Genomic DNA, 23,683 nt, shown 5'->3' on the forward strand with positions numbered 1-23,683 from the left:
GGAAGCTTGAGTTAACGCTGTCTGTGGGAGGCAAATATTCAGCACTGTCTTATTTATTCGTAGGTGCTAAAAGGATATAGGACCAAAAACACAACCGTGACTTCGATTTTAAACTTAATTGCCATTTTAAACTCAGCCCACGTGTCGAGTTTGTGGTTGTGCTTAGAAAAGGTCAGAGCCGTCACAGCTTCATTGTCATTTTTTTTCAGGATTTCCTGCCAGCATCCCACCCTCTTTATCTTTCCTCCCACTCTCTCTCACGTGTCTATATCTGCCGTTCACTGTGTGAAGGTGTAACGACACACTTCTTTTAGAAAATGGTGCAAGTCAGCAGAATACATTCCCCTCATTACCATTGCGTATTCAACACATGACTAAATATTGAGTGCATACATCAGCATTCTTTGATAACACTGGAATATTTAAGGAAGTATGATTTACATTTTAAAACTAAAGCGGCTTTAGTTTCTGATCTGGTCGTTTTCGCCACTTCCTTATTGACATCTGTTTTTGTACAGTTGTTGACATTTACGTGCAATTTTAAAACAGAGAAGAGTGTGTTTTATAATGTAAGTATGTAAGCATGTATAATGAAGACTGATACAAACAGGAAAGAGGTGAAATGCTGTAGTGCGATGGATTAAAGACGACTTTGAACAAGGAGAGATGAACGTGACCCTCATGGGAAGAAAGAAGCCCGCTCACTGCTGGCAATTTTGGTCATGTCCACCTTGGGTTTTGGAGCAGACGTCATAAGTGAAGGGTGGACCTGACTATTACCGAGTGTCCATTTGGTGGTGATACCAGTTAATGTTATTAATGTTCACAATCTTAATGTATCCATACTTCAAAAACTAAAAGAAGACTTTAAAGTAACTGTTGGGAGCCTAGATTCATCAGGAAAATGTTTACTGAGGTTGTAAATCAAGTGAGAAGTCAGGTAATTTTCTCAGTCGTCTGTAGAGTCTAACTTCTCTTTGCAACTAGAGGATTCACCCCCTGCTGGTATTCATAAGAATGAAGGTCTAAGTAACTAAAGGACTATTTTATATACAGTATATGTGCAGAGGTGGAGAAAATTCAGGCTTTGTTTTCTGGATTTCTACCTGCTGTAGCTTTAACATTTACATTTCCTGTCCTCTCTTCATTCTGCTGCCCTTTGGCTACAGCCTTATCTCTCTCTAACATGACACCACTGATCTCAGATACGTTTAAACAATAATAACGAGTGCAGTTTGTGCTAGGTGGGTTATCTGACAGAGCACACTGCGATCAGCTTTTCTGATCCAACTGTTCTGCCACTATAGCTGCTGTTATTAGGACATAAAACATGATAGTTTTCTGTTTTAGCACAGAGGTCTTTCTAGTACACAGTTTAGTCAACACTTTTATAGTAAGGACTTCCCAAAAAAACCTCGAGTGTCAAAGTGTGTAAGCTTATAAAGGAAGACTTTATGGTTTTAATGTGAGATTACATTAGATTGTAATTTTTAAAAACATATTTCTTCCTGGTTATTTTATTCCTGAATGTTTCAAACATATTTTCAGAAATAATGTCGTCTCCATATGTACACATTGCATTCACATCACCTGGAGCTGATCGTGTTTGGTTTAATGGATTCCATTAAAATGTGGAACATTTTTTATTAATATCTTTCAATTTCCACTTGATTTTATACGAGAACAGTGTTTTTTTATGGGAGTATGTAAGTCCCATTCCTATTAACAATGTGTGTTCACGTTGTTCCAGAGAACGAAATAAATGTTTCGTCATAATGTATATATATATTTTTTAATTTCACCCATGTATTTAAAACAGTTTCAGCCCTCGCAAAAAACTGAACTAAATTCTATAAATAATTAAAGGTTTCAGTTTCAGTAACCTGAATTTAAAACAAACACACACGCACGTCAGCCTTTGAAGTCGTACGACTCAATTACATGAATCAGCACGGTTATACCTTTAAGTACCCCCTCCCTTCACTTCAGGCTTTACTATCTGCGGTTGCGCGTGAGCCCTCATTGGCTGTTGCTGATAATCGGTCAACAAGAGGACCGGAGGGATACAGGAGGGCACAGGGCAGCATGTTTACAGCTGCTTATGCCCGTAATTAGTTGCCCGGCACAACCGAGTCGCTTTATGAGGTTATTTAAAAATATATATATATTTAGGGTTTTTTTTTTGCTGCTTTGGTTTTTTGGAGACACTGAGCTCTTGTGAGTGCCGTCGATAATGCTTTTGTGTCGCACAGCAGCGGCTCTGGATCTCGCTTTCAAGTCACCGGGTTCGTCTCTGCTGCGAGCCAAAGCAAGCAGGCTGAAGGATGTTACTTTGACGCTGCGCACGGACTACTCGTTTCAGCGACACCGGTTTTTCTGCGCATCCGTCAGGCGTGTCTATCTGCCCTCCGTGCACCTGGGTAAACAGCACCCGGAACTCATCCAGAACTGGGACACATCGTCTACGTTTGTAACCAGCACAGACTGGGCGCATTTGGACCGGGTGGCCGCTGTAGCTGTGCGCCGTGAAGGCGCTGAATGTACAATCCTCAGGCAGCCGCTGGTTTTCACACACGGGCGCCCAAACAGCAGGGGGGGCCCGGCGGGTAATGTTTTGTTTACGGGTAACTGGGACGTTTCCAGTCGCCGCTGCTCCACCAGGACCATGCAGACCAGATCTTCATCCGCACAGGCTGCCACTAAGAAGAACGAGGAGCAGACTGACGACGACAAAGGGGTAATTTCAACCTTTAACACGAGCACAACACGTTTTAGAGATCAACCGGTGAGCACGCCGTCCGGGCCTCTATCACCTGCAAGCAACAGAATCAAAACATGTTTATGAATTATGCAAAACAGCAGACGAGCTGCTTGTCTTTTTGCATAACAGCCCTCATGTGAGCGAGCCTGCTTGTTATACAACACTACACGACGCGCACAGCTACGTGGGCCGCCTGCCTTTGCAGTGAATCCACGGTGGTGCATGTATAATTGACATGACTTCGACAAACCTGTACTCGAAGCAGCACATGTGTCGTTTTCAGAGCACGTTGGATCACACTTTGAAGTGTCAACAGCGAGCGTGCTCCCACGGTGTGCGAGTGGCGCTGAGTCACTCTCAGCAAACATCGGGGCACTTTTAAACTTCGCCTTGCACGTGCTCTCGGTGGGTGGTTGTGTGAGTCAGCATCCGTGATGCTAAAAGAGCTGAAGGTGTGTGGGCACAGGTCGGGTTATTACCGTGCGCTGTGTAACAGGTCACACTGACATTACCATCATTTTAGGTGACTCAGTAGCACATGGACACACCTACAGTGCTACAGTGGGCATGCCAAGATCTCAAGAACATGCTGCCTTGCTTTTTACCTTGTTCAACATCTCACTAGTTTGTTTGAAGAGCAGCAAACAAACGCATGCAAGGAATCTGTCCTGATAAAGAATCATTTATCAGTTTAAGGTTCTCATATGAGAATTTGTTTTTGGACAGATTTAAATGCTGTTTTTTCTTCTCTTTGACTTTTTAGTTTAAAAGCTTAAACAGTTAGTTGAGGCTGACAAATGGATAAGGGAAATAACCAGGTTGCAACGTTACCCTTACATGGGATGAGAATGGCATTCAGTTTGATCTGAAATTTTGAGATGAGGACACAAAGAGAATAAAATCCTTAAAGGATGTCGTGTCCACTTGATATATGGTGTAGATCTTTGTGCACTTACAGGTCATCTTCTGATTGGTATGCACTTACTTTCTCATAAAACTCGATAAAATTCCACTGCAGGGCAACCTACCACTGCATGTGGCGAATAAAATTTGAACTTGAACTTGAAAATATGAAGCCTTTATTAGCAAGAACTTAATACAAGTAAATCACCTCACTGTTTTATTTCATGAAGCAGAAGAATCGGATTCAGGTTGAGAGAAAGGGATTAGATTTGATGCAGTGTTTAATACTGTTTTCCCTTTAACTCAGAAATAGGCTCTCAGAGCCAGAGCCTGATGTTTTTCAAAATCTGATACCTATTACCCACAATGCAACTCAGCAGTAAACAGGCTTTCATGGGTGGAAAAATGATAGCAGACTAACAGGAATGGACTACAGGGCTTTGGGAACCCTGCATCGATGATCATTTTTCATGTAGCTCTCTGTGGAGTCAAGTCATTTCACATTTAAAGCAACGCTCCTGTCAATGGAAAATTGTACTTAGTAGTCAGTATAATCTTTTAATGATATAAGTTTGCATATGGTAGAATACTGCATGTAATCATTTGTGTTTAGAAGTATATAGTTGGTGGCATATTGAAAGAATGTCCCATCCTAGGAGGTCTGTAACAACGTTGTGTACTTTCTAGGGTGTTCTGGCGTTCACCCCCACATCCTAGGAGCATGGGAAAGGTCGTACCTTGTCTTATTGTTTTACGGTAGGATTAACGTAGCTATGTCAGTTTTAGTCTAAGTGCCTTTTTACATATAGATGAACTGTTGGATTTTCCAGACCAGCAGGTTAAGGGAAGTCGTTTATGGGGTCACACACACACACACACGCCCACTGAAGTATATAAATAAAGACCAGGGCAGTCCTCAGTGCGAATCTTGGAGCCTCACTCTTGGTGTGTGAGCTCTGGAGGCTGCCCTTGCTAGCAAGAAAATCTGTGTTTCTCCTCTCTGATTCTCTGCTGAAGAAGTGTTTTAGAATATATCTCTTAACAGCTCCCTAATACATGTAAGCGGCTGTATAAACTGGAGTTCCCTAAATGAAACCATAAATTAAACAAGGATGGTTAAATGAAACACGCACACCTACAGGAACCTGCTTGACTGTAACTTTGTTTCAAGGACACCTAGCAGGCACTTTCTGGGTTCTACTTCAGTCTCTAATGAGAGAGAGTTCCTGTTTTACTGTTTCTCTCCTGCTGTATGGTGTGTATGGTTTTAGTGATGTTGTTTTAAAGTGTCACATCCAAAAGATGAAGTAAGGTTATTATGTTGACAATGTCCATGTTAATATCATAATCGTCTTTTGTAGGCTTTTGCATGAGTAACCGAGTCATTCTGTGACTCCCAATCCAATTTTGTCAGGGCTAATTTATTTAGTACTAAAAATAATTAGTACTAATGATACTACTTCTAGTAGAAGATAGTATTGCGATACAGTGATTTTGCAATACAATACTTGATACATTGCACTGTTAAAATCTATGATATTGAACAATATCTGTGGAACAGAGAGGAAAAATAACCCTCGGAAGGCAGAAAGAATTCTTCCTGAAGTGCATTTGTGAGGCGACTTTTATTGTGATTTGGGGCTATACAAATAAAACTGAATAAAATTGGAAAAAAGAATTGTGAGTCAGCCAGACACCGATGCTGGTAGTCCTGGCTTGCAGTCTCTGCTCTAATTCACCCCAAAGGTGTTCTGTCGGGTTAAGGCCAGTCAAGTTCTTCTACAGCAAACCCATTCAGCCATGTCTTTAGGGACCTTGATTTATGCACTGGTGCGCAGTCATGTTGGAACATCGGCCGGGGGGGGTCATCCCCAAACTGTTCACACAAAGTTGGGAGCATGAAATTGTCCAAAAAGTCTTGCTTTTCTGAAGCATTAAGAGTTCCTTTCACTGGAGCTAAGGGGCCGAGCCCAACTCCTGAAAAACAAGCCCACTCCATAATCCCCCCTCCACCAAACTTTACACTTGGCACAATGCACTCAGACAAGTACTGGTCTCCTGGCAACCATCAAACCCAGACTCGTCCATTGGATTGCCAGACGGAGAGGTGTGTTTCGTCACCTCCAGAAAACACGGTGATGGTGTGTTTTACACTACTTTATCCAATGCTTTGCACCATGCTTGGTGATGTAAGGCTTGCAGCTGGTTGACCATGAAGCTCGCTACACTCTGTTCTCGAGCTAATCTGAAGGCCAAATGAAGTCTGGAGCGATCGACTCTGAAGAAAGTTGGCAATCGCTGTGCACTGTGCACCTTAGCACCTGCTGACCCCGCTCTGTGATTTTTACCACGTTGCAGCCGAGTTGCTAATGTTCCCAACATTCCCCATCATTTCCACTCCGTTATAATACCACTAACAGTTGACTGTGGAATATTTAATAGTAAGGAACTCTCACAACTGGACTTGCACGGGTGGCATGCTATCACGGTACCATGGCACAACATCACCAGATCGTGAGATCCTTATACAAATGTTTGTAGAAGCAGTCTGCATGAGTAGGTGCTTCATGAGTCTTCTACACCTGGAGCTAAGGAATTGATTGGAACACCTGGATTCAATGATTTGGATGGGTATGAATATTTTTGGCAATACAGTGTATAAAGCCAGCTCACTGATTTGCTTTTCCACTTTGTCTTTGAGTTTTCTCTCCTTGACTGCGATTTAGGTGGCTTCCTTTCTCTTTAACCCTCCTTCATTTACTTCGTAAGCACCAAAACGAGTCACAAAGCAGGGACGCAACCCCTTTAGAGTGTTGTAATAAAATAGCCTATCAATTACCTAAAGGAACCGATGTGATATATTGATTGACTGTTTTGACCCAGCCAAAGTTTTGCACAGTTATGGTCACAGACGCACTTGCTAATGTGAGACGAGATGCAAGCTAAAGATACATTTCAATGATGGCATTTTCAGTATGTATTAAATCATTTCCATAGAAATTGTGGCAGTGTAGTATTCGTCAGTTTTTATGGCCACAATAATCGTGTTGTGAGAATGTGACAGCCCTGTGACTTTGCATGTGTTTTCATGCCTCTGAAAAGCTGTTATCAGACACAGCAGTCCCACTGTTCCCCTTCTATACATCCTCCCTGGCACAACTCCCTTTAGCTGCTTGCTCACATGACCCTCCCACAGCGTTGCCTTCCTTTACTTTTAGCTTGGCCTTTCTCGCCTCTGAAAAGCAAAGGCCTGCTCCCTCACCCACCCCGGACTCTGCCATTGTCCATTGTTGGCAGCCCGGTGAATGTATTGCCAAGAGTGTGGCTTCATCCAGGAGCTTGGGCCAAAATTTAGCAAGACAAATTGTAGCCAAGAGAAAAGATAAGCCTGTTTTTCCCCTCATCTTCCCTTCTTCACCATTGTTACTGCCTTCTTGATTAAGTGGCTGACTAAAACCCACAAAGAGAGTCTGCAAGCGTAGTCTCAATGCAGCCTAAAAAGCAGAAAGGGACATGAATGGAAGTTACTGTATGTAAAGGCTAAATGTCACACATAGCAATGAATGGCCTTCCGTTGCCTCTAACGGTCCTAATTTTTAAAAACAACCGAACATGTCACATTTGCAGATGTCTCAAAGACCATTCAAACTTCATATAAAAGCACACACATCCACGTCCCTGCAGGATTTACTGTAGATTGTTGCTTAGCTGCTAGCTGGACAGCTAGCTACATAAACACGTCAAGCTTAGTGGCACAATAAGCAGTCTTTTTTTGAACTTGGCGAAAAAATAGCTGAATGCACCCGGGAGGTATTTCCTGTTGTTTGTGTGTGTGTGTGTGTGTTCCTCCAGAGGAAGATCAAGTTTCCTCTTCAGCAGAGAAGATATTTGAGTAACCACTGGTCACAATAGCCCCAAGTCATCTAATGCTAAGCTGCTCCATTTAATCTCTCATTTAGTCCAGTATAAATAGGGAGAAAATACTTAAAATTAAAAGAGATTTTTTTTTATAATGTATGCATTATGATAACAGGGTGTGCAACAGTCATAATAGTTTCTTAGACAGCTTTTGGCTTCAGGGTGTGCCTTTTAAAAACATTAAAGCTGGGAAAGTCAGCTGTTCTTTATTATTCCAACAAGGAGTCCCAGCCTTCATGCAACTCTTGTCTTTGTTTTGTGGTGCAGTGCTGTCACTCAGACAAATGCATTGAGATGATTGATATTTTAGTATACTACTTGAACTTACAGTATAGCATTCTGGATAATGTACAGGGCTCATAGTAACACAGTAAGTAGTTCTAAAGACCAAGATGCTTTTACATGGAATTATTTGTAACTGTTACAGCAAACAAGACACTTATTTTTATTATTTTAGTTTTACTCAAATCCGTTCTATCAATTTGTTATTAAAGCCTCATGAGTTTTCTGTGTGGAGAGAAAAGTAGGTTGACACAGATTCTCCGTGTAAACACACCTGTATCATTACATGTCTGAACAAATAGTCGAAAGTGGAAAAAGCGTGCCATGCTCAGAGGATTGTGTTTTTATGTTTCTGATTAAATGGACAACTTGGTCCTTGATTTCTAATTTCATGCAGGTTTCAGTTTTGAGTCCTGATGTTTCGATATGATGACGGCTGTAAATGAAACAAACCAATACAGTAATATACGCATATATAAAATGTTTAATACAAGGTATGGCTTCCTCTAGAACAGTGTTTCCCAACCACTGTGCCGCGGCACATAGGTGTGCCGTGGAAGATTATCTGGTTCCACCCGATTAGTACACTAAGCCAGCGGTTCCCAACCTTTTTTGCGCTACGGACCAGTTTATGTCAGTTTGCACGGACCAGCCTTTTGTCGCGGATAAATACAACAAAATAAAACCAGAACCGGTACCAAAAATATAAAAAGATTTATTGATTTATTCATCAAAGACCCAGGGAAACTGTGTTAACAATAAAAACTATAAGAAAATAACAATAAAAAAAAACAATTCAAAACCTTGAAAACCATAAATTTCACACCTGAGCCTCAACTCTTGCGGCCTGGTACCAAATGACTCACGGACCACTACCGGTCCGTAGCCCGGTGGTTGGGGACCGCTGCTCTAAGTGATCAGCGTGAGTAACGGGAAAGATAATTACATTCTCTTCCACTAGAGAGCAGTACAACTACCTGCTATAATTAAATGGGTGAGTGAGTGAGACACTGCAGCAATAAATATTTGGTAGATAAATATTTGAAAAGGAAAAAGTAGTAAATCTGACTTGGGTCCTGGAGAAAATCCCGACCCAGTTGAAGGACGTAGCATGAGTAGTAGTCAGAAGAAGGCAAACAAGGCATACTGGGGACAATCCAAACTAATTCCACTATGCCTGGTGTGTGGGGAAAAATTAACAATATGCTTTTTGTGACATTATTGTTTGGTGGTGTGTCGTGTGATTTTTTTCTAATGTGAAATAAGTGCCATGGCTCTAAAAGGTTGGGAAACACTGCTCTGGTAAACCATCTCCACATGGACTGCAACAGTGCCTGTATCTGTTGTGGAGGAGTTGCACTCCAATGCTGACAGAGTGCAGTAGTCATGGTTTGTGGCTGCATCTGATGAACGTGTCATTGCAGCATGTCTGGGACTGTATGCTGGTCAGCGAAGTGTCTGGATATACTCCTGATCTAGAAAGGCCCGGGCCACTCTTGCAGTGTGGGCTCAGGCATAGTCCTGCTCAAACGACTGCAGGTTGGGGAGCTGCCACAAGAATGGCACAAATGCAGTTTAAGGCATTCTCTGGATTTCTGTTCCATCAGATATCCACCAAGAACACTGTGCTCTCATGGATATGCAAAGCTGCAGCAACAGCTCAGAGATGCTCGCAAACAGCCGGGCCTCGGTGGTAGCACTGGTGACAGTGTTGTGCATATTCTGGGCTTTTGTGCTTTGATTTCACTGGCTTAAGATTTCAGTAAACTGAACCATTTCTCAGGTGTGTAAGTGAGTTCATTCGTGTTCAGTAAACACATTCACACAATCCATTTACTAAAAGCTGAAAACTACTTTATTTATTTTAATATTTTTTTTAAAAGAAAGCTTTTTTCTATAGATTCAAATGATGTACTTAAACATTGATTCAAAATAAAGGTTGGAAACTTATTTCACAACAAGAAACTTGTTTCTTTTTGACCATCTGTTGAAGCTCTTACTGATATGAAACCGTTACGGCTTTAGCCATAAGGCCAGATGGAGGGTTGTTTATTTACATACTGTTTCCAAATGCAGGCGTTCTCAAGTGTCCGCCGTCGCTGCTCTGCTGCAGTCTGCCGTCCGCTGTGGCCTGAATGTCGTTATTGTGTGTTGCAGTTTACTAATCTGCTTCACACACACTGAGTGACCTGCCTGCTCCCTGTTACGTGTCGGGCAGCTGGACTGTGTCTGGCGCTTGTTCATCTTGGAGTGGTGCGTGTCTGGGCTCACAAACGCAGCCCGACGTGTGTGAGAGGCTCTTTGTGTAGCACAAAGTGACTGACATTAAGTGTGCGAGAGGGAGAGTGATAATGTGATTCACTTAAACAACGCAGACGCAGCAGCCTGTGTTTAATCAGCTGACTCGGCTGCTCCTTGAATAGGAGGGTCATAAAAATCGTATTTGTTTGACCAGCTCGCTCCACATTATGATAGCACTTTCGTTTCTATATCCGTCCTAACAAAACAAATATGGCATTTCAACATCATTTCCAAGATACGACTGTTTGTGCAGAGTTCAGGCTCACTAAGGAAAGTTATTTTGATGTATTTACAGTAACCTTTCACCTGGATGCTTTGAACGTTGCAATAAGACCAGCATGTTAAAACCAGACACTACAACCACAGCTCCCGGTAGCTAACCAGCTAAGCAACATTACTCTGTAATTACATACACAAGTTAAACGTGCTGACAGCACAACAGCAATGGTGGAAAGATGGAGGTGATGTTGTGTAGTTGTATTGTGTTCTTCTTTCTTTTCTTTTTGTTTTTATGGATTCGGCTTCCAAACGTTTACACACCTGTTTAGTAAAGCAGTTCAGTTATCTGCAGATACTGTGTATAGATCCACAGCACTAGTCAATTCCACAGTTCCATGTGTTGCCAGTGATTGTGCTCTTTGGCTTTGTTGTGCTTGATGTCATAATACTCATATCAAAGTGATCTGCAGTTGTATTTGAATGGAAAATGAAATAACTTCATTTCAATTCATGGTGAGCGTCTTCTCTTTTTGCCTTGCAGTCACCGTCTTTGTTGTTGCTTCCTATAGCAACAGAGACAGTATCCAAGTCCATCCTCCCGTCTCATTTTGTGCGTCTCATGTTTTTGTACAGGATGTTCAGACTTTAAAGGAGGCTTCTACTACGTCATCGGAGAAGAGCCTGGAGGACAGAGAGCCAGAGGAAGGGAAACCCAACAAAACCCAGCAGCTTAAGAAAGTCTTCAAGGAATATGGAGCAGTGGGAGTTTCCTTTCACATCGGGATCTCTCTCATGTCTCTGGGAATGTTCTACATGCTAGTATCCAGGTAACAAAACGTCCGGTCACTGCACGAGGCATTGGCGTTTACATTTAAGATTTACAGAGATGAGGTCAAAGACTGATAAAATTGACTTACAAGTGGAAGTTTAAGTCACCTCATATACTTAAAAAACTGTTTTACACCTTTGAGAAAATCTACAAAGAATACCTCAACACTTTTAAAGTGATCTGTTTTTCCCTTCTAATGGAATGATGCCTAAGCAAAGGGAGCTACTAAAGCTACTATGTTTCAATCTATGGTGAAAGTATCCAATTACGGCCATCTTTTAGAGTCTAAAAGATATTTACTATTCTAAAGAAAAGGCAGAGACAGTTTTGGCATTTCTCCAAAAAACAATTCCCAACAATTAATCACAAAAATGTAACAATGTCATGTAGTAGCGACACTAAAATCTGATGTGGGGCAAAAAAAATTAACATAGTGTTTCATTGCTCGACAGTAATGGGTCCTCAAAGAATAGAGTCTTTGTAGATGCACCAAACACTAATCAGATTTATGGAGAAGTCTTTATACTAGAGGATTTTCTGCTTTCTATTGACTGTGAAACAACATCCTCATTGATCCACAGCTGAATACCACATTTTCTGAAATCCTCTCGCAGCCATTTGGGACAATGTAGGAAATCATTAACTGAAGCGAAAACAGGGTTTTTTTTTTTTATGTGCTTTTGCAATGAGGAACATAGATCGGCAGTAAATGAGACCAATTCACGAGACAATAGGAAAGTATAGACAGTCAGCCTTATTACATTGGCCCTGGATGCAGACAAATTCATGCTCAAGTTTAATTTACTCATCTTTCAAGGATTTGTTGTTGTGAGATTTGCAAAATATAAAGTCCTTGCGTTCTGTCTGTTGATGGTCATAGACGGCTAAAAGTCAAACAGCACAACACACCCACACTTTATCAGCTCAAACAATTTTCCGTCTGGCCAGATGCCAGAGGCACGAATATCAGAGAGGCCTGACAGATATAATCTGAGAGCTTGGAGATTTCCTTCTGTAGCTGATAATGACCCTTGAACTGAAAAACGACTCTGCAACTGTTGTGCATTATCACTGTGCAGCCACAGCGCTCAGGCATGTGGTGTGCTAATACAGGGCTGTGTGCTGAGCAGTGCAGACAGATCGCTATATATAGCTGACTCAAACTTTCAAAGTGTAATAGTGTGGTGACTAAGTGCTGTAATGACTGACTCGTGTTGGCACATTCTTTGCATATTTGCTTCCCAAAGTAGGTCAGGTCAAAATTACAAAACTATATCAAAACTTTTCTCATGAAGGCAGTGGTGCGTGTAGCCTTTTAAAGGCAGATCAGACGTCATGTGCTAATAGCTTCAAGTTAAGAAGACGTGAAGTTAAAAAAACAAAAACAATAAATTCTCTATTGTAAACAGTCCCCCCTAGTGGAGATCAAGATGAATTACAACTTTATGCAACAGGCAATGAGGAAACCAGTTTTAAAAAGATGTTACATCATATTATTTCTGGTCTATGCTAATTCACTACTAATGCTGCAGCAGAAAATCCTAATATAGTTTTTATTTATGTATTTAATTATATTTTAATTCATTTTTACATTGAAAAATCAATCACATAAATCACGTCATTCTTTCTTTATTTAAAGGATTATGACGATAATGCAAATGTGCTGCATGGCCCAATATATTGGGGTGTGTGTGTGTGGTGGACTATTTTCACTCATGTGATTAAAAAGTTTTTGGACGTATTTGGACAAAGACACATTTCTCTGTATTTTTGCCTCTGTGCACAAATCAAACAATCAAGATGTGCGATTGAAGTACAAACCCTTTAATTGTAGGGCTGCTTCTTATTTTGAAATGGTCAAAAGTAATCGGACAGTTTGCTGACGAGCCGTTTCATAGCCAGCTTTCATAGAGAGCTTGTTCCTCCATTGTCCATCGTGTACTATTCGATAGCTATCAACTAATATATAGGCTACTAATTTAAATACTGTTAAATTGCATTTGGTAGCTACTCACATAATCAAAATCTAAGTAAACCTCTCAGACAGAGCCAAAATATTAGAATGATCAAATCAAATCAGCAATCATGTGCATTCTTAAATAGAAACAATGCAACGGCCAGCGACACTGAAAGTCCTGCAACCATAAAAGACATCTAAAGTGGATGATTTCGGAATTAAAGGTTAGTCAAGGTTAAAGTAGTTTTTGAACGCCCAAAATGTGAGACTGTGTATAAAAAATGGTTTAATACTTAAACAGTTAATGCAATATTTTGGTAAAAATCACAATATTAAAGCTTAAAGTCTAATTGGTTCAATCATTTTCAATTTTATTTATATAGCGCCAAATCACAGCACCTGTCGCATCGAGGTGCTTTATATTGTGAGGTAAAGACAGAAACAAAACAAACACAGAGAAAAAGCAAAAAACCCAACAACTACAAGCTAGCTCTTGGTGACAGTGGGAAGGAAATACTCCCTTTTAACAAGAAGAAACCTCTGGCAGAAGCAGACTCGGGGAGAGGCAGCCATCTGCTGCGAGACGGTGGGAGGGAGGCGGGACTGATTTAAAATCCATTTGTAGTGTTTTGCAGAGGCACACATAAAGAGTACTGTGGACCTAACTGTGTATATACACACAAACACCTTCTGGTCCCAACTTAAAGATTTCCTGTTATTTGTGTTCCCAGTGGGATCGACATGACTGCCATATTGTGCAAACTGGGCTTCAGCGAGGCGTTCGTTCAGTCCAAGATGGCCGCCGGAACCAGCACATTCGTCCTGGCCTACGCCATTCACAAGCTCTTCGCTCCCGTTCGCATCAGCATCACTCTGGTGTCTGTGCCTCTAATTGTGCGCTACTTCAGAAAGACTGGACTCTTCAAACCTCCCACACCTGCACCCTGATGGCCCCTCCTCTGCTGCCTCATTGAGTAACAAACATCTTTAATGGCCTAATGCCTGTAAATCTTTATTCATCCGGCTTCAAACTGAAACACCTTCACATTTGTGAATTCGGGTTCCCTCATCATTTATCGCTATAACAGATCAAATGCTTTACTGTGGTTTGAAGTCTTTGGCTCATCAAACATAAGGACTTAAATGTATCAAATATTTATTTGAAATCAGAAGAGTGAACAGGGATTGTGTTATTTTTTTAATTAAACTGTCAGATTAAGCTAATCTCTCCTGCACCGTTCTCCAGCAGCTAACTCGGCCATGTTCTGGTGTTCTGCTTGCAACCCTCTCTGCTCATCTTTACCTTTCTTCTCACCTTACTTTTTAGTCCTCCTCTTACGTTTTGCCGTTTGCCTTCTATCTCTCTTGGCATCCATTTCCGATCCCTTCAGTCTTTCTGGAGGCTTTGTTCTTTTTTTCCTTTCTTACAGTTTTCCCCCAAATACAAGAACAGAAGCAGTAACTGCAACGGCACTAATACGAGTGAAGCTCATTGCAAACTTTGGATGAAGAATGTTGAATCATTTGTTTTTCCTGATTTGAGTATTTAATTAAAGAGAATTTCTCTTTTATATTTAGCTTGTTTTGTGTTGTTGTTGAACAATACATCACCTTCACACATATCATCTTACCATATCCTTTGGCAGCTCTGTTCGTATTTAAACAGAACAATGAGCAGAGAGAACTGTAGTGCTACTGAGTGCAGTTTGATTATATAACCTCTGATTTACAGTTGCTTTCTTATTTAGAGCCCTAATGTGAAATTTCCAGCACTGAAAGTTGTTTTCTTCCCGTGCCATGGCATGGTTTGCTGTTCACAAGAATGCCATGAGGGATGCTGGACTGGATTGACCAACAGGAAGCAATGCAAAAACCAGAGTACCAATTGTAAAAAGTAATAACAATAATAACACAGTTTGAGCTCAATCTGCCAGGAGACAGCTCCTTGTACGCCACCTTTACCCTCGGATGAGTCTCGCGTGTCTCACTGGCTTTGCTGATGTTCAAATCTAATCCCTTTGTAATTATAAACACTTTTGATTAATAACTAATTTTATTAGAGCTGTTTTGTAATTTGGAAATCAAGGTCCCAGAATTCAAGATGTTTTAAGTCCAGTGTCTCCATCTGTGATGATCTGGGCTTCCACGTCTTCTGATGGTGATGGTCTTCAAAATAGTTTGCTGATCATCTATTGTTGTGTCTGCCCACTCACCTGACCTGAACCCCACAGAGACTCTTGGGAGTATCGTCAAAAGGAAGATGAGAAACCCAAACAAAGGAAAACTCACTCTGAAGCTGAAGGGTCCTGTGAAGAAACTTGGGCTTCAAAACCCCCCCAGCACTGATCGCCGGATGATCTGATATCGTCGTGTTGGTGTTGTTCCCAGATCATCATGAAAATGTTGTTCCAGGTTCAACATTGCAAGTGAACAATCACATTATTGTGACGTTATTCTTTTGCGCACCAACCCATTCGTGCATTTATGAAATTCCAATGTTGCAAGGACAATATCAATTCTGCTTAGCGTTTATTAAAGGGTTAGGGTTAGGGTCAGGGTCAGGGTTAGGGTCCGTTGATCGGCGGACAAAGGCGGTTTCTCGCAGCTTAAGTACAGTTTTTTGTTTTACGCCGGTTTTTCCCGAAGTCGCAAAAGTATGACATCACAACATTCTGATTGGTCACTTGCAATGTTGATCCTGGAACAACCTTTAGTATGATGACCTGGGAACAACACCAACACGACGATATCAGATCGTGCCTGATCGCCTCCATGCCACACCACACTGACGCAGTAATTCATGGTTAGAGAGATGAGGTGCAGATCATCCATTACTCACCAACATTGAAGAGCACAAAAAACCAAAACAATGATGTCCACAGGTGAGACATAGTTCCCGCTGCAGCTTTTCTACACTGCTACCAAGTGTCTCAAGAGTACTTAGGCAACACACCAGGGTCAGAATCTTCAAAATTCAGCGGTGCTCCGTGGAAGGAGAAAAAGAGGCAGGCCAATGAATAGAGGGTGAAGAGACACCGAGAAGTACAAACTGACCTCTTTGCCAGACCATTGTGTGGTTAAATATTAAATACTAAACTAGTAAAATTAGCACACAGCTTGCCTAATAATCTTTAACATTAAACAAATACAGACTTTTAAATAAATATCTCCTCACATGGTCAACGATCTATAACATAAAACGATGTTCTTATTCCAAAACATGGATGGTCAGCATGCCCGGGGGCTCTGTCGGCCTAACAGCCTCAGGGAGACAACACACAGGTAAGAAACACAATCTTGCACTTTTAATGTTTCTAAACATTTCCCCAGGTAAAAGCTAAAAGTGTTGTATTCTGTTGACCAAACCAAACTTTCCATACTAATCTATATTTGTGTTCCTAGAGCAGACCTTCTGCAGTACCAGCCACAAAGCTACTTACAGGCAAACGCCTACAGAAAACTTCAGTTATTGAAACATGACAAATCTCTTTGCATGAGTGTGTGAAGCCTGATCATCTAATGAATGAAGAGGAGCGTCATTACATATTTGTTGTATTGCTAATGATTGTTTTGAGACCACATTCTTGAATGTAATCCCTCTTTCGCTCTCCTGTTTATCTGCCATTCTGCACGAGCTTGCTCAAACATGACTGGACTGCTGCAACCAGAAAATTACCTGCACAAAAAGTCTGTTTATTTTTAAAGATTTAGAGACTTTATAGAGATTATTGAAGGTTCCAGTAGAAGCAAAGTATTTCGTAATGATAAAGTTTCTAAAAGGAAACATTTAAAACAAATTATAAGGTATGCTGCAGAAAATAGATGAGTGCAGAAAATATAAAGTAGCATTTTCAGATTTACCTGTTAACTCTTATTTAACTGCATTTGTTTTTAAAGCTAAGAGAGAAAATGTTGCAATTTTTGCACTTCTTGTTTCAGCCACACTGGGGAGCTCCTGAACTACAAATACAGTGCTACACCCGACTGTTCTCAGTTTGCACTCTTAAAGTCTTTAACATAGTTCCCAGCACTATATCACCACGAAGCAGCGTCGCTCTCATGCTGATCGCAGATAAGATGCCACAAAATGCTGCACATTGGTGTCAAAAGTCAGTGAGAAAAAGGTCAAAAATGGTTTTATAACTGCAACATCTTTGAATGCAGCAGTCTTTACGGTGTGCTACGTGTTTCTTAAGGGGTTAGGTCAATCACACACCGACCAATTTTTCTCCTGATAAGAACTCGTTATTGCCGGCTCTGTTTTATCACAGCGGGTCTGGACCCGTCTCCCTCCACTCGCCTTCCTTAAAGGTTTGATGGGTCAGCCAGCACAGCAAGCAAGCCTCAGCTGGTGCGGTGTCCCTGAAGAGCAGCAATGTATTGAATGGTAGCCGCCTTGAACAAGACCTCATCTTTTCCGTGTGTGTTTCTTGGCCCGGTAAATAATTCAGCCAGGAGAGTTGTATAAGGAGAACTAAGAGTGCACAGTGGTCTGTGCCAGATATCAACCTCGGTTTTTCAGGAATAGGAGCTTTGGCAGCACTCTGACACAAACTTCTACAAACTGATCTCACACACACAGATACACACAGAGGAAGAAGGAGAAGTCGAGGCCTCATTAGCCATGATGAGGACAGGGAGCTGCCATCGCCTCTCCATCCCCTGCATGTCCCCTATGGCTAGGAACAAATTGGTGACAGCGCTTCCAGCCACTCTGTCTGGCTACCTGTGAGGCACTGGGCTCTGTCAGCTTCCTCTTCTTCCTCACTCCTGTGCATTTGTATATATGTGTGTGTGTGTGTGTGTGGACACGAGACATGTATGAGAGAAAGCGGAGCTTGAAGATTAGGTCCTTGGTTACGCTCCGTGTCACCTTTTGCTCGGCCCAGAACTGAGTCGTGATACGAGCGAACACTTCATCTGCGCTTGGCCTCGGCTTTGATGAAGGGCCCCCCTCCCTCTGCAGGGGAGGTTCAAGGGGTTCGTATCCCTGCCTCGGCTCCTGACTTGTGCCCGCTGCACCTTTTATTAAAGTCAGATTCACCGTCAGTGCCACTGTCACAGCAGCACAAAGAGTGAATCCATTACGTTTGTGTACCCGAGCTGCTCTTCGACAACAGTTGGAAGGCGTGCCTGCGTTTGTGTAGTAGCTGCAAAGTGCTGATGCATGCAGTTATATATAAACATATGGCAAAGTGCATATTCTGTCTCTCATGAATGCACACACACACACACTCTTAAGCTCACTTCCTGACAAGCTGACTTTTCTTCCCTTTTGCATCTTTTATTTAATTCTTATTTTTATTTCACAGTTTCCTCTCCATCATTTTCTTCACTTGCTCATTATCTCTCCTTATTACCTTCCCTCCACTGTCTCCCCAACTCCTGACCTGTTCAGTGTACTCGTTACCCCTTCACAGTGTTGGCGTCTAGACGGAGAGGCACCTGCTCTGTCAGATTCACAGGTTCAAAGGCATCCTATGAATTTCTTTACAGAGAGGGCTGGCATGAGGTTTCAAGGAGCATGCAATCATAGAAACACACACACTGCATACACAAACACACTTATTCTTTTCTCCTCGCCTACTCACTGCTCTTCTTCTCCCTCTTTTAACCTTCTTTTTTTTTGGCCACTCCTCTCTTTTTTCCCCACTCCTCACGCTCCCCTTTTTCGTTTGCCCTCTTTTTTCCCCTCCCCTCTCTCCGACTCTCCTCTCCTGTCTCGGAGTTAAGTTTAGCAGATGCACCTGATGGCAGCACCATCCTGGAGCACCTGTCAGCTGTCTGCCTTCATCACCGCTCCTCTGCTGCCACAGAGGCCACAGGGAAGTAAACCTGGAGACAGTTGCTACTATCAACAGCTGCATCTTATTATTTTAAACACCGGTGCCAGTCAGTTTCCACCAGAGATGTGCACATTTATTTAGTGTGTGCGCTCCGCCTCCCTCTCGTTCTCGTTGCTCCTCCGGATTCAGAAGCTCAGCTGCTAAATGCGAGCAATTATAATCGAACGCACAGAGAGGGGGGGATGGAGACTGAGAGGCAGTTTATCTAACCTGTGACAGAGAGGAGGAGGGAGAGGAGGCGGGCAGCAGGCATAAGTTGTTAAAGTATTTTTGGCAGCTGTGGATTATGCTTTTGACTGTCGGTAACTGTAACTTAGACAAGTGACAGGCAGTGTGCTAACAGGCAGCGGGGTCAGCCAGTCTGAGCTGTGTTAATGGCACACTTCAGAGTACTAGATGCCGTTTACAGAGACACCTAATGACACCGTGATTCTTCATCCTTTCTCGGGTCCAATTAACACCACAGCTCCCTTTTCCATAAAAACGTGGGCTGCAGCAAGTGTGTGGCGGATTCACAACAGACCGAATGAACAAAATGACAGAACAAGATGACTAGGGATGGGTATCGTTTAGGTTTTATCCGATACCGGTGCCAAACCGGTACTTTTGAAACTGTGCCGGTGCTTAAACGGTGCTCAAACTGGTGCTTAAAGAATGGAGAACACAAAATTGGTCCAAAAACCTCTCATGTTCAGCTGTTTTTTTTGTAAAAAGATAACAATGTTAGCCTTTTCTGCAGCTATGGGGCATATATGGTATCACTCTTGGCTGGAAGCAGTGCTTAAACAATGGAAAAAACACAAACTTTGTCTAAAAACCTCTCATGTTTAACCGTTTTCCACTTTTTCTTTGGTCATTTTAGCCTTTTTGACCAGGGTGAAGGGAGTATCTGCCATCAAACAAGAAGACAGCCGCATGTAACTATGACTGTGTTTGCTAGTTCACCTTACATGCATTAATGTAATAACGTGGTTAGCCTACTCAATGTAAATTACACACGAACAACATTAAGCTGCTCGCCCAGAGAAGAACGGCTGCTGCTGCATCATCATCCATCATCATTTCTGCTACACTGGCAGGGCTAGAGGCCAGGACTCTCCTCTTCGGGTTCTTGGGGGATGTTGCTAACTCCGGGTTGATAACAGGCACCACACCCGCAGTAGATGTGCTCGGTGTGAGGTCTCGCAGCAAGCTATCAAATACGGCGCATTTCTCAGCTTTTAACAAAATGCTATACGTCGCCAGGTGTTTCATCGGATTCGAGGTGTTACCTCCTTTGACAGCATCACAGTATCAGCTTAAAGCACTTGTTGCAGGCTGCTGAGTTTGCATCTTTTGCTGTGAAGTACAGCCAGACTTTTGACCGCTTCGCTTTGGTCATTTTTAATCTGTAGCTCTGCTCTAAAAGAACGTACGTACCTGGACCCGCCTACTATCCTCGGAAACGTAAAATGATTGGCTAGAATCTAAAGTGTATCACAGCTCAGGAAAATAAAGCACCGAAATAAAGCACCGAAATGTGCGCTGCTTTTCAGTCTGGTTACTACCGTTTATGTCAGAACCGGTGCCATCATGGCACCGGATACCGGTACCCATCCGTAAAGATGACTTTGGGTGCATCTGAGATTAGTGGGAGTGTACGATTGATGATCACCGTCCACTGCTGCGTTTATCTGAATAAAAGAGTCCTATTATCTCAATGCATGCAACTTCATGTGTGTCCCAGTCCATAGTGATACCAGAGGTATCCCTATGTAACATGTATTATCCACACTTTAAATACTTAATATACTTTAGATTTACCATGCATTCATTTTTTTCTGAAAAGATTTGTTGCCTCAGAAGCTTATGACTTAAAACCCCTTTAATCCCATCGGCAACAATTGTTGTCATTTTAACCCCCTATTAAATAACATTAAACATACTGTGTGTAGGGGAAGTCTAAGGAGTAAAATGCATGCGCCTATTTTGCAGGGAAAAACTTCGATGGCAGATTAAACTTTTACATCTGCTAATGTCCTTTTCATCAAAAATCTTATGATAATCTAAGATAACAGAGAAGTGGACAATAATGTCTTTGTAGACTTTTACTAAAGGCTTTCTCTTGATGAATTCAGGTCAGTGGGACATAAAGTAAAATGGTAAATGGTCTGTATTTGTATAGCGCTTTACTAGTCCCTAAGGACCCCAAAGCGGTTACACTATACACAGTCATCCACACATTCACACACTGGTGATGGCAGCTACATTGTAGCCACAGCCGCCCTGGGGCGCACTGACAGAGGCGAGGCTGCCGGACACTGGCGCCACCGGGCCCTCTGACCACCACCAGTAGGCAACGGGTGAAGTGTCTTGCCCAAGGACACAACAACCCAGACTGTCGGAGCTGGGGCTCGAACCGGCAACCTTCCGATTACAAGACGAACGCCCAATTCTTGAGCCCTGTAAAGTAAGTACATTTCAGTAAATAACACACCACAAAAGCTCCAACTTGTGCTAATTGTTGGAAAATATAAAGTAATTATATCCAGTAGAGTAAGTCTTCTTTTCCTTTTAGGGGTAAACCCCAGAAGATCTTCTTCCTCCATCTCACCCTATCCTTATACATCCTCTTCTGTCACACCAACCCTCTGCATGTCCTCCACTCTGTGGTCTTCCTCTTTTCTTGCCTCGCAGCACCATCTTCAGCATCCAGTGTATCCGCCCTCCCTCCTCTGCACATGTCCAAACCGTCTCGGCCTCGCCTCTCTAACTTTGTCTCCAAACTGCTCAACCTGAGCTGCTCCTCTGATTATAATCCTGTCTATTCTGGAGACTCTTAATATTTTTCCAGCTCAGCGTCCTGTTTTTGTTAGTGTCACCATCTCCAACCAACAAATCACAGCAGGTCTCAGTGCATATCATTTGGATGAATGCATGTGCTGTGTTTCTTTTTATTTCACTTCACATCCCTTAGGTTGCTGTATGTGAACATAAAACGAGTAAGATATTTCCTCCTCATATCCTTCTGCAATAATCTTTTTTTTTCTTTTAGCAATTATGCTTTTTGAAATCTAATATTAATCTAACTTATGAAAACAACATCTTTCTTATTTCTCTGAACAGTTTACTGTCTCAACCTCACCTGTTAACAGTGATCACATACACATCAGGGTGATCACACTCCTCAGCCTCCCTGGGAAAGTCTACGCCAGGGTGCTGGAAAAGAGAGTGTGTCCATTATTTGAATCTTGGATTCAGGAGGAACAATGTGGTTTTTGTCCCCGTCACGGAACACTGGACCAGCTCTTTACCCTCGCTGAGATACTTGAGGGTGCATGGGAGTTTGCCCAACCAGTCTACAAGTGTTTTTTGGACTTTGAAAAATGGCACTCAATGTCCCTCTGACTATTCTGTGGGAGGTGCTTTTGGGAGTACAGGGTGTCTGGCCCGTTGCTACAGACCATTCGATCCTTATACAACCATTACAAGAACTTGATCCACATAGCCAGCAAAACACAGACTCATTCCTGGTGGGTGCTGGACTCTGCCAATGCTGCCCTTTGTCAATATTCTGTTCATATTTATGGACAGAATTTCTAGGCATAGCCAAGTTGCAGAAGGCTTCCACTTCGGTAGTCTCAGAGATGATGTGGTTCTGTTGGCCTCATCAGGTGGTGGCCTCTGGGTCAGGGACGAGTTCATGCCCCAAGTGGAGGAGTTCAAGTATCTTGAGGTGAGTGTAGAGGGGAGCAGAAGATCGTCAGATGGATTGGTGCTGCAGCTGCAGTGATGTGGATGCTGTAGTCGTCTGTTGTGGTGAAGAGAGAGCTGAGTGTAAAAGCAAAGCTCTCAATTTACTGGTCAATCTACATCTTTACCCTCACCTATGGCCACAGCTTTGGGTAGTGACTGAAAGAACGAGACTGCGAATACAAGTTGCGGAAATAAGCTTCCTCTGAAGGTTGGCTGGCTTCTCCCTTAGAGATAGGATTAGGAGTTTGGGCATCCGGGAGGGTTCAGAGCAGAGCCACTGGTCCTCCACATCGAAAGGAGCCAGTTAAGGTGGTTCAGGCTACTGACAAGGATGCCTCCCGGGTGCCTTCTAGGTGATGTGTTCCAGGTGTGTCTCACCAGAAGGAGGCCCCAGGGCAGACCAGGACACACGAGAGATTATATCTCTTGGCTGGCCTGGGAACACCTTGATAAGCTGGAGGAGGTGACTGTGGCCTGGGCTTCTCTGCTTAGGCTGCTGCCCCTGTGACCCGGCCCCGGATAAGCGGAAGAAGATGGATGGACTTTTTGTTTTTTGCAAATTTGGGGTGAAATAAAAAAATATAAATTAAAAGTCTACATAGTGCTTAATACTATACATAGTTCATTATAATCCGATTTAGCTACGGGATTGCAAAACTGCAGAAATTATTGCATTAATTAGTTTAATAGGATTATTTATTAGATTTAAAAACTCTCGCAAAAAACTGTGTTTGTATTAGGTCCAGTTCTACTACAGCGCTTCAAAATGTGGTGAGTGTCGCTCTATTGGAATCAGCAGGAGAGATGGAGATTAAAATGTTAATCGTAATTCAGCAGAATAATCCCACAGTATAAAAATAGGATGAACGTTTTAGGATAAATTATAGACTGTAATGTCTGTAAGAGGACACCAGGATGACAGAAGGAAGACG

At 42.3% G+C, this 23,683-nt stretch overlaps 1 protein-coding gene across 1 annotated transcript; it reads left to right on the plus strand.

The window, feature by feature from the left end:
* The first annotated feature begins 2,023 nt into the window (after positions 1–2,023).
* On the plus strand, positions 2,024–14,741 carry mims2 (mitochondrial inner membrane scaffold 2). Its single transcript, XM_087841016.1, has 3 exons — positions 2,024–2,737; positions 11,018–11,211; positions 13,902–14,741. Exons 1-3 carry the CDS (start codon positions 2,234–2,236, stop codon positions 14,116–14,118), a joined length of 915 nt encoding a protein of 304 aa, XP_087697142.1. The 5' UTR covers positions 2,024–2,233; the 3' UTR covers positions 14,119–14,741.
* The last annotated feature ends 8,942 nt before the right edge of the window (positions 14,742–23,683 follow it).

This window comes from Neolamprologus brichardi, chromosome 5 (assembly GCF_056152115.1).
Source record: "Neolamprologus brichardi isolate AB-2024 chromosome 5, ASM5615211v1, whole genome shotgun sequence".
Taxonomy (NCBI): Eukaryota; Metazoa; Chordata; class Actinopteri; order Cichliformes; family Cichlidae; genus Neolamprologus; species Neolamprologus brichardi.